This window comes from Narcine bancroftii, chromosome 7 (assembly GCF_036971445.1).
Source record: "Narcine bancroftii isolate sNarBan1 chromosome 7, sNarBan1.hap1, whole genome shotgun sequence".
NCBI classification, from domain to species: domain Eukaryota; kingdom Metazoa; phylum Chordata; class Chondrichthyes; order Torpediniformes; family Narcinidae; genus Narcine; species Narcine bancroftii.
In genome coordinates, this window is record NC_091475.1 from 51,613,993 (window position 1) to 51,626,368 (window position 12,376).

Genomic DNA, 12,376 nt, shown 5'->3' on the forward strand with positions numbered 1-12,376 from the left:
GCTTAATATTTATAACCTGTGAATATGCCCCTGCTGTATCTCTCCTCTAGCTGCCAGTGGATGCTCCATATCTTGTCTCAAAACATTACTGCTGCTTGCTCATCCTGGAATCTAGCTGGTCCCATTTGGGACTGTTTCTATTCAATGGAAAACACTTATTATTGACTGCAGGGTATATTTATAATTGGTGGAATAAATACTAAAAGTTTGAAACTGAGGAATGAAGGTGTGCCTTTTTCAAAATATTTCCTCTGCCTGAGTCAGCAAGCCTCTGGGGATCCCTGCAGGAGCTGAATTGAAAATCCATGGGAAAGAGCAGAAGCAATTACTGAGGTGGGTGGGGAGCCTGCTTTTTTTGTGTGCCACAAATTGACAGATAGCTGCTGTACTTTTTTTTTTGCACATTACATTTTTAAACTTGCTGTTCAAATGGATGATTAACAGTTGGAGCACTCATTTGTTTTCACATTGGTTCAAATTTGTGCCCTTGCGTTAGTGAATGAGACCATTACCTGCGTCTTGTGTTCTCTCACATTATACTCTTTGTTTTCCTTGTTTCAGACTGGGAGATTGCCACGGTTGCCTTGCTATTAACTGGAGCAGCAATTATTCTTATTGCCTTTCTGGTGGCTTTGATCTCTATCTGTCAGGGGACGCGTCGGAAATTTTACAAACCTGTGGCCATCCTGTTATTTTCTTCAGGTAATTTGTTGAAAAGTCCAAAAGATATGATTATGTCTTGTGTAACAGAGAGAAATTCCTTTGCTAATGTGGTGTATAATGTGTTCTGATGTAATAAATTAATATTTTTGTTACATAATTTTAAAGACAAGATTAATCAATTTTCAAAAAAAGAAACAAGATATTTAGAAAAATGAAATATTCTTGATTGTTTGTCTTCCTTTCCATATTCTTCATGGAACATAGTTTTCTGGTTGCTAATGTCCAAGAGCAGAGACATTGAGCATTGACAACCTCTTCTGCTGCAGTAGAATTGCTATTCTTTCCACTCATGTTCTCCAAATGATATCCATACCTGCATGTTTACAGTAGAAGTCACTGATTGATGATCCAAACCTTTGTTAATTCCTAGTCCTTGCTCCTTTCTCAGTTGAGATAAAACAATTCAAAACAATGTGCTCAATGGCTCAACAAGAATTCTTGAATAAAAACTGGTGGTAGTTCCTCATCATTTTCTGACCCCAGCTGTTCCCTTGAGAAGCTCCCAGGACATGCAGATGGATGGCCTTGAATCCAGCATTCAATGCTTTCAGATTATGCAAAACTTTTCACAAGAACGGAAACCAAAATGTTCTTATTCTAGTGACCATTTTGTTATGCCTGTTGAATAAATTTGTGTTGTATGGTTGGATGACAGTTCAGCTATTACATTTGCCTTTAACAGATGACGCTTCAAGAAAGCAGCTTCTATCATCAAGGACCCTCGCCACCCAGGCCATGCTCTTTTCTCTCTGACACCAGTCTTTAAATCTAATCTCAGAAACGCACAATGACAGCAAGACTAACTTTTCCATTTTCAGCATCAGGCAAACCTTTGCCATGTCCAAATGAACTTTTTATTTTGTGGCAAGCCACGGGCAATTTTACATCAAAATATATTCAACATCGAAATTTAACATAAGAACTTTACAGCCCGCAAGGCGTGGAGTGACTAAGTTGTCTATTTGACCAAGTTTAGCAACAGGCCCATGAATTCTGCACGACCTTGCCACCCATTTCCTTTATTAATCTTGATGTAATAGATGTCACAATCAAATTTTGAGATAAAGGGACTTGAAGATTTATTTTAATTTACTTGTTAGATGCTATATTCTTTAATAATAAGACTGACACAGAAAAAACTACTTGGAAAATATGGATTGTAGGATTTATGGATTAAAGCTTTTGCAAATGAGATCATTTTCATCCATTAAAATACTGTATATTGTTTTAACTTTTCTAACAGGTCCTTGCCCTGCAGCTCGCTAAATAAATCTATTTAGCTGTCTAAACTGTTGGTGTATCATTCAGTCATGGTTAAGGGTTGTTTCTGCATTTGAGAGAATTTTGTGCACAAAGAGGTCTCTACGCACACGGCATAGATGAAGGAAAGGCTCTTCAACCCTTTGATTCTGCTCCACCATTCAATACACTCCTGGCTGATTTTGACTTCAGTAGCCTATTCCTGTTTTCTCTCTATACCTCGATCCCTTTATCCATAAGAGGGTAACATCCTACTCTCTTTTGAATATATCTCAAACTGGCCTCAACAAATTTCTGAGATAATAATTTCACACGTTCACAACTTTCTTATGAAGATGTTTCCCTCATCTGTCTGAAATACCTTATCCTTAGATGGTCGCCACTTGTTCTGGAGTTCCCCAACATCAGGAACATTCTTCCTGCATCTAACCCGTTTAGAATGGTCAGAATACTCTATGTTTCAGTTAAATCCCCTCTCGTTCTTCTTAATTCTTCAAACATAATCTGAGCCTGGTCTTTCTTCATCCGTCATTCTTTCTACGTGAGGTTTGAATCAGAGCGTCAGGTGAAGCTGATTGTAGGGTCATGTTTCTTATCTGACCATGAAGCCTTCTGCTCCCTCTGGCCCAGAAGCAGTCCATTGAGCTGTTGGCTTTGGCCTGGCATATGGATTTCCTGAGGATCAGGACAGTCAAAACTGCTAATTCTAAACATAGGGAGAAATTTAAACAGCAACATCTTTCAATGTTGTGGTGCCTGATCCTCTGTCACAGAATAGATTTGCCAATTCGGGCGTCATGGTTGGTGTAGTGTAAAGTTAAATGCCGTTACAGCACCAGCAATCGGGACCAGGGTTCGAATCCTGTGGTGACTGTACGTTCTCCCTGTGTCTACGTGGGTTTCCTTCCGGGGTCTCCGGTTTCCCTCCTGAATGTTCAAAACGTATCGGGGGTGTAGGTTAATTGGGTGGCACGGGCTAATGGACCAAAATGGCCTGTTGCCGTATGTAATTTTTTTTTTAAATTTAAAACCAGGTGAGGGTCAGGTTTTTCATTTGTTTTCTCTTTTAACTTCCCACTGTCCTCAGTGGGTTATAGAATTCCCTGGCATTTATTGTCTTTTTCCCCACTTATATTTTGATTTGATTTTAAATTTTCAAAACCGATGTTGCAAGTATGATTTCAATTCTGTACTTTACAGTCCTCTTTTGCAATGTTGAGTCTCCTGGCCTTTTCTAGCTTTGCATAATTTATTGATATTTCCTATCACATTTTGTTTCATGTTTCTCTTTGCACATGATTTAATATGACATTTACTTCCATTAAAATTTCTTAAAATATGGATTTTATTATTTTATCCTGCTGCCTACACTTCTTTAAAACCTGTTTGTTTAAAATATAGTTGCACTAGATTATTGTTATTTATCATGGACAAATCTGCAAATGTAATAATGTGAAAAACAGAAACGTCTTTGCGATCTCTTTCATTCCAATGTTTGCTTTCTTGAATTAGGTTGTGCTTTCCTTTTCACAGACTGAGTTCAGCCTATAAATCCTAACAGAACTGTGTCATGTAGTTTACATCAAAAAGTGCTCAACAATGGTGCCTGAACGCCTGAGCAAGCAACTGTTTTAAATGACTGGATCTGTTTCAGTGACTGAGATGAACATGGAGATGAATAATTCATTACTCAGCTGTTCCATGATCAAATGTTCATTTCTGGAAGAGAGATTGCCCTTTGCTGCCAATGTTCTTTACAGATTGCCTATCAGTGACGTCACAATTTACTTGTAATGGAAAAAAGATTTTTCAGAATTCCAACTTTGAAGGAAGGTGTGCAGATTTTAAATCAGATTGCAATTTGTGTCATAAAATGGTCAATGATCAATGTACATGCAGAGTATTGTGACTAATTTACAGGTTTGGAGCCGTACCTTGAGATGCAGGTCATTGAAAGTGATGCCAGCTGCCTCCTCTGTAGGCTCTGTGTGTTAATAGCTTCCACGGCTGCAGATTGCTCAGAGCTGATGAAGGTACTGGAGGTCAGTTGCTGGAGCATCTGGGCCTACCACTCAAGTGCAGGACCTGCCCCTGAGTTTAGGAGCAGTTAGTATTTCAAGCTGAGAGGCTAAATATACCTGGTATCTCCCTGGGTTTTAGGCCCCACACAACCCCACGCAGGGGTTGCAGATCTTCATGAAAAAGGCAGCTTTTATTTTTGTCATTTCACTTCATGTTTATGTTTTCAATTAATTTTCAGCAATTTAATGTACTTTGAATATTTTTATTTGAAATTTAAAAAGGAAATGTATTGCTCATGTAGCTGATAATCAGAGTAAATTGGAGACAGTTAAAAAGGCATTTGACAGCACAAGCTATTAGAAAGTCATCAGTGTTGTCCATGGCTGGGTCCTCTGGTTCTGCTGCCAGTGACCTCAATGCCTCACTGGATAACCGAATGCTGTGGCAGATTGTGAGAACATTGGAGGCATTTGGTTGCAACAGGAATGTGTTCAGTAGGAGTAACATGGCATTCGTGGGCCAAAATTAGATCACGATTAATTCTCATTCATGTTATTTTTATCTTAAATTATTGAAATTTGCTTCTTGTCTTTCAACATAGCTGCATGGTTGGCGTAGCAGTTAGCGCAACGTCTTTGCAGCACCAACAATCAGCATAAGGGTTTGCATCCCGCGCTCTCTGTAAGGAGTTTGTGCATTCTCCCCATGTCAGTGTAGGTTTTCTCCAGGGGCTTCAGTTTCCTCCCACTGTTCGAAATGTACAGAGGGTTGTAGGTTAACTGGGTGTTAATTGGGCAGCATGGACTTGTATGTCGAAATAGCTGGTTACCATACTGTATGTCTAAAATGTTAAAAAAATTAAATACTTTGCAAATGACTGAAAGCATTTACAAAACCATTACATCAAGCATTCCAAACTATTATGAAAATTGACAATTGGAAAGTAATGACTGGCTCTGAAAAGGAGGGATGCCAAGACGAGTTAATTTTGGTTGACAAAAAAGTTGATGAATCTTGTCAAAACAGAAGCAGAAGCCATTGTTATTTTTTGACAGATGAAAGGGGAGCTCATGCAGGGCAGTAGGAAGGCCAAAAGGACCTAAATATCTGCGGTGAACAGGGTTAAAGAGAAACCCATGGCATTTTATACTTGCATTAAAAACAGAAGATGCCTTGGGAAAGGAAAGGGCCACTCAAGGACAAACCTATATTTGGAGTCAGAGTAAGTGGGTGAGGCATGAACTGAGTATTTTCTCTTTACCAAGGAGAAGGGCATAGAGGATAGTGTCAGATTTTGAGATCAAGAATGAGATGGTGCTGTGTCTTTTGAAAAACATGAAGGTGGATAAGTCCATGGGCCCTATGGGATGTATTTCAGGCAAGTGAAAAGATTGCAGCGGACTTGACGAAGATCTTTGTGTCCTCAAAAGCAACAGGTGAATTCCTGTAAGACTGGAGTGCATCCAATGATGCTCCTATGTTTAAGAAAGAAAATAGAGGTAGTCCAGGAAATTAGAGGCTGGTAAGCCTCACATTTGGAGTAGATATTTAGAGGAAGGTTTGGAGCAATGGTTAAAATGTTGATCTTTCTGCAGCTTTGTGGTTTCAAATGTCCTGCTCCATCTTTTCCTGGACATTATGTGTCTGAAAAGATATAAGAGCTAACAATTATATGTTCAATATTTTATTAGTTTAGTCCCAGAGCTTTTCATTCCATGTAATTCAGGGTAATTTAACTCATTTGATATGTGCAAGCGTTCATGAAACATACATTTGTTTAAAAAAGATAAACTAACCTTTCAGAGCAATAATGTAGTATCATGGGAAAAAGTAGAGTATTGTGCAAGATGGAGTAATATATAAATATAATATTCTCAATGGAAAAGATCACTTTTGGCCCTGGTCAGATAAGGTTTTCTGTGAGACAAAATTGTATCTTGCATGAAGCACTGAGTTATTTTGGAAGTGAATTTTAGCACTTGAAGGAGTGGTTTTGTCTTGGGATAGAACATCAAATGGACAGCCAGTTTTCTATTTTTTTTCCCTAAAATCCTCAGACCCATTGCATCGAACACTGAAAGTCTGATGCAAGAGTGCAGTTTGTGATGAATAGTACAGCTTGCAACATGGCCTCAGCCATGAACATTTACTGAACCAAAATAAGTTAATTGCTTTGTGCTTTAAAACATTTTTATTTTACAGTATAATCAATAAAACAGCACAATTATACAATGTGCTATGATATTTTTTAAAAATTAGAAATGATTCTTATGATAAGGAAATCCGGAGAACAATCACAATAATAAAGTAAAATGTAACAATTTTTACAGAAACAAAATTTCAAGCCCTATCCTCTAAGCAAAGTTGAAAGTTGACATTTTTTTAAAACTTTATTTATTCGTTCAAAAAACAAATAATATATGACATATACAGCAATTAAACATGAACATGAACATTTTTTGTAAAAATAGAAAAAAAGAGAAAAAAAGGAAAGAACCCCCCTTCAGCCAACTCTCCAAAAGAGAGCCATAAAAAAGAAAAAAGAAAGAATATTGAAAAAGTTAAATATACATTTTAAAATCTAATCAATATAAATTGAAATGTAAATATTCCGAGTATAACAGCCACTTATTAAAAAAATTATAATTATCATGCGAAACATACATAATTTTTTCCATTATTAAACAATATTTCATCTCATTATGCTATCTATTAATATCAATCTTATTTGTATCTTTCCACGTACTAGCAATACATTTTTTTGCTAAGGATAAAGCTGAATATACAAAAGCAAGCTGGAATTTATCAAATCCCAAACCTTTCAGAGGTTGTAAACTACCCAATAAAAATACTGTTGAATCTAAAATTATTTTAATCTTATACAGGTATTCTAAAAACGATTGAATTTTCTTCCAAAAAGATTGTATATGTTTACATAACCAAACAGCATGAAAAAAAGTTCCAACCGTATTACCACATCTAAAACAGAACTCTGATTCATTAAAACCATATTTTTTTAATTTTTCAGGTGTCAAATATAATTGATGTAAAAAATTGTAATTAATCATTGCATAACGTGCATTTATCAATCTAGTTACACTATCATAACAGATATCTAACCAATCATCTTCAGAAAAGATATCTGCTTTCCATTTAATTTTAGATCTATCCCAACCCTTTTTATCCATACCATCCTGTAATATTTGATACATAAATGAAATATAACCCTTCTCTGGTATCTTCATAAGAAAAGTGTCAAATTTAGTCATTTTAGGTAAAATCACATCTCTACCAAACATACATTTTACCAAAGATCGAATTTGATAATAAAGATATAAGGAATTCTTATCAATACCAAAATCTTCCCTCATCTGATTAAAAGATAAAAACTTACCCTCTTTAAAACAATCTCCCAAATTTTTCACACCTTTAAATCTCCAATGGAATAAACTTTGATTATGTATTGAAAAAGAAATAAGTTGATTATTATACAACAGAGTCAAAGCCCATAATTTACCCCTAGAGCCTATATTTTATTTTTCTTTATCTATAACTTCATTAAATGTTTTAGTATAGGCGCATTATACTGTTGTAACAAATTTATATTCCACCTAAACAAAAATTGATGTATTTCAATTCAGAAATACTTGCCATCAATTTTAGCCCAACTCGGAGGCCGTAACAAATCCATCAATGAACTAATAAATTTAAGTTGGACTGCCTCATAATAATTTTGAAAATGTGGTAAACGTAATCCCCCCAACTCCTATTTCCAAGTTAATTTATTCAGAGCTACTCTCGAAAATGTACCCCTCCATAAAAACTCCCTAACCATTTTATTCAAATCTCGAAAAAAATTTTATCAAGTAAATACGGAATAGATTGAAACAAATATTGTATACATGGAAAGATATTCATCTTAATTGTATTTATCCTTCCCATTAAATTAATAGGTAACTCTTTCCATTTAATTAAATCAGTTTTAATTTTTTTCATTAACAGAGCATAATTTAATTTATATAAAGATTGGTAATTAACATTCAAAATTATGCCCAGATATTTAATTTGATCAGTCCACTTCAAATTAATAATATTCTTATAAACTGAATAATCTCCTTCACTTACCGGTAATATTTCACTTTTTTCCCAATTAACTTTATATCCAGAAAGACATCCATATTGTATTAAACATTCCTTCAAATGCAAAAGTGACTGAGCTGGGTTTATTAAATACACCAATACATCATCAGCAAATAAATTAATTTTATACTCCTCATCTAAAACTTTCACACCTTGTATCTGTATATTTTGTCTTATCAACTGTGCTAAAGGTTCAATCACTAACGCAAACAAAGCTGGTGATAAAGGACAACCTTGACGAGTTGATCGAGTTAACTTAAAAGATTCTGAAATCAAACCATTCGTCAATACTCTAGCTACCAGTTTACTATATAGAGCCTTAATCCAAAAGAAGGACCAAACTTAAATTTCTCCAAAACTTTAAACAAAAAATTCCATTCAACTCTATCAAATGCTTTTTCTGCATCTAAGGATATCACCATCGGGTGATCTAAAGATTGTCGATATCTATTAATCAAACTAATCACTCGCAAAATGTTATCTGAAGCATATCTATTCTTTATAAAACCTGTTTGATCAATATGGATCAACTTTGGTAAAAATTTAGCCAATCTATTCACTAATATTTTAGCTATTATTTTATAATCTACATTTAACAACGAAATTGGTCTATATGAAGATACTTTCAAAGAATCTATCTTTTTTAGGAATTACTGCAATTAAAGCACTAGAACAAGACTCAGGTAATTCAAAATGTTCTCCAACTTGATGTAATACATCCCAAAACACTGTAGATAAATCATCATAAAAAAATTATAAAATTCAAACGAAAGTCCATCATCACCAGGTGATTTACCGTTCAGCATTTCCATCATAGCCATTTTAATTTCCGAATCAGTAATTGGTTGTTCTAACTCCTGTATATCTCCATGCTCTAATATTAGTAAATTCAACTGTGATTTTAAAAAAATCAATCGATCCAGTTTCCTGTTTTCCTTCAGATGTATATAACTTTTTATAAAATGAATAAAATTCATCATTAATCTCATGAGGTTTATAAGTAATAAGAGAATTCTGTCTAACAGCATTAATAGTCCTCGATATCTGTTCTTTCTTTAATTGCCAAGCCAATACCTTATGTGCTTTCTCTCCCCATTTGTAATACCATTGTTTAGTCCTATTAATCACACATTCAAATTGATAAGATTGCAGTATTTCAATTTCAGCCTAAATAATTCTATTTTCTGATCTTCTGTAGCATCTTTCTGAAATTCTTTTTCTAACCCATTGATCTGTTTCTCTAATTCAAGGCTCTGATTTAATCAATTCATTTTTATTTTAGAAGTATAACTAATTATTTGTCCTCTCAAATAGGCTTTCATAGCATCCCATAATACAAACTTACTTTGAACAGAATTAGAATTTTCTTTCAAAAAATTTGATTTGTTTTTTCAAAAAATCAATAAATTCTGTATTTTTAACATTGTATTAAATCTCCAACAATAAGCTATTTGAAATTTCTCAGAAGGTTCTTATGTAAAATATAACAGAGAATGATCTGAAATCACCCTACTTTTATATTCCACTTGTATTTTCCCTTGTGAACGTGCCGATACTAAAAAGAAGTCAATCCTTGAAAACAATTTATGTCTAGATGAATAAAAGGAAAAATCTTTCTCTGTCAGATTAAGACGTCTCCAAATATCTACTAAATTAAGATCTTTCATCAACGCTTGAACCTGAATTGCCATCTTGGATTGTTTAACTTTTTTCAGAGATTTATCTAATAAAGATTCCAAAACACAATTAAAATCACCACCAACTAAAATATTATCATTAGCCTGACCCAAACCTAAAAATGCATCTGAAATAAGTATTTCATCATCTGCATTTGGGGCATAAATATTGTGTAAAGTCCAAAATTCACTAAAAATCTTACAAATCAATTTAAGAATATATCCTGCCTTTTCCTCCATTGATTGTAATTCAAAAGATATTTTTTATGTATCAAAATTGCTACACCTTTAGCTCTATAATTAAAAAAGAAGAATATACATGCCCAACCCAGTTCCTTTTTAATTTCACATTTCCTTCACATTCAAATAGGCAATATCAATTTTCATTTTCTTAATATACGCCAAGATTCTCTTACATTTAATCAGACTATTTAATCCTTGAAAATTAAAAGTAGCAAACCTCAACTTTGACATATCTACTATTATTACTAAATACCAATAATATATTTATATAAAAACTCAAATCAACGTATATAGGCCCTCCAATAAAAAAAATCGCTAATTAAAAACTAAAAAAATTTAAAAATATAAAAATAATAAAAAAAAGAAAATCCCCTCCAAAAAAAAACTACCAAAAGGTAGTAATCCCCTAAACAAAAATTGGGTGTGGGTCACCCACTAGTGGCTGATGACTAGTAAAGAACTTAGTGCACATCTCTCCCTCCCCAGCCAAACAGTCAGTAACATCAAACTATCATAATAACAAAAGAAAAAATAGAATAAGAAAATTCTTCTTTTCATCCAGAAGATTCCAATCTCGAAGATCCCATTTCAGAAGGAGGCGGACTCTTTCCATTCCCGTTTTTCCCATTTCTGCCATTTCTTCCATTTCCAGAGCAACCAGATTTTTCTTTAGGAGATAATGGTGGACTACGTCTTTGTCCTCTTACATCTGGCAATGAATCAGCAAAAATCATTGCTTCATGATCAGTTTCAAAAAACCAAAATTGATAGTCTCCATCAAACATCTTCAACACTGCAAGGTAATGAAAAGTAGACTTATAACCTTTACACTACAAAACTTCTTTAACTGGATTGAATCGACGCCGACGTTGAATGACCTCTTGACTCAAATCAGGATTAAAAAATGCTCTGCTTTTCTGAATCAATAATGGGGTTTGTCGTCTCGCATTTTGTATTGCAAGTTGAAGTATTACTTCTCTGTTCAAATAACTCAAACATCGAATTATTACCAGTCTCAGTGGTTGACCAGCTGAGGGTGTTCTTCTTAAAGCTCTATGGGCTCTTTCCAGAACCAATCCCCCAGAGAAAAATTCTTGCCCTAATATTTGCAGAATCCAGTCTTTAAAGAAACGAAGAGGATCTTGTCCTTCTATACCTTCTGGCAAACCAACAATTTTCACATTATTCCTTCTGCTTTGATTCTCCAAATAATCTATTTTTCTTTCTAGCTCCTTCTCACGTTCTCCTAATTCTATGATTGATTTTTCCACCTTCAACACTTTTTCTGAGTTCGAAGTCACTTGTTGTTTACAGTCCAAAAAAGCAATCTGAAAATGATTTAATTCTTCGTAAGGTGCATCCTCACGTGTCTTAACCATATTTAATTCTGAACTTATACCAGCATTCATTTGAGCCATTTCATTCATTTGAGATGTCAACAAAGGTTTTATAACAGCTTGAATAACTTCATTTAATTGCAAATGTTGTGATTCAGTAAAGCTCAGCTCTGCTCTGTCTGACATGGTGGCAGAACAAGGTAACTGCAGCTCCTGCTGCAACTCAACAGAAGGCATTTTAAAAGTTTTACTGCGGGTCTGGACTCCCAGTGACAGCACTCCGGCTTCCTCAGGGAGTCGCCGCTGGTCTCCCCCCTTATCTCATTGTTTTTTTCATCAATTCACGAAGAAAAGCGATTTCTTCAGATTGAAATGCGACCTGATGCATTTCCAACAATGGATTCGTCTAAGGGTTATGGGGATAAGGCTGGAAAGGGGTACTGATGGTAGTGATCAGCCATGATCTGTAAAATGGCGGTGCTGGCTCGACGGGCCGAAGGGCCTACTCCAGCTCCTATTGTCTATTGTCTATTGTCTTGCATGCTCCCTCCATTGAAATCGAAAGGCTTTCCAAATCAGGATCCACTTCTTGGGAACAGGCACCTTCTGGAAAATGGGTAATTCCAGCACCATCCTTCATTTGGTGAGTATTAGGTTTTTTTTTCAGCCAGCCCCCACAGGCGATCTTTGGGGTTTAGACAATGAAGAGATTGAGCCTGGGCTGCATCAAGTCGTCTAGGCCCCAAATCTTCAGCACTTTGAAAATGTAACTTCTTATGAATTTGAGGTTTAGTCTTTTTACCATTAGCGGCCATAATAATTCCTTAATACTTTAAACTAAAATTTTAAAAGTTTAAACTTGAAAACAAAGGGTTAAAAAACAGGTATTTAAAAGTCTGGCCAGAGAGGTCGAGATTGCATGTCTAGACTCTACGCCATCTTGCCACGCCCTCAAAAGTTGACATGTAATAAGTC

The 12,376-nt window shown here is 35.0% G+C and overlaps 1 protein-coding gene across 2 annotated transcripts in view; it reads left to right on the top strand.

Moving 5' to 3' along the window:
• tmem47 (transmembrane protein 47) overlaps positions 1-12,376 on the top strand; it is a 36,239-nt gene that overhangs the window by 16,678 nt on the left and 7,185 nt on the right. For both annotated transcript variants that reach the window (XM_069890108.1, XM_069890109.1), the window contains exon 2: positions 562-702. In XM_069890108.1, coding sequence (XP_069746209.1) covers positions 562-702 — 141 coding nt within the window. The remainder of the gene's footprint in view (positions 1-561; positions 703-12,376) is intronic.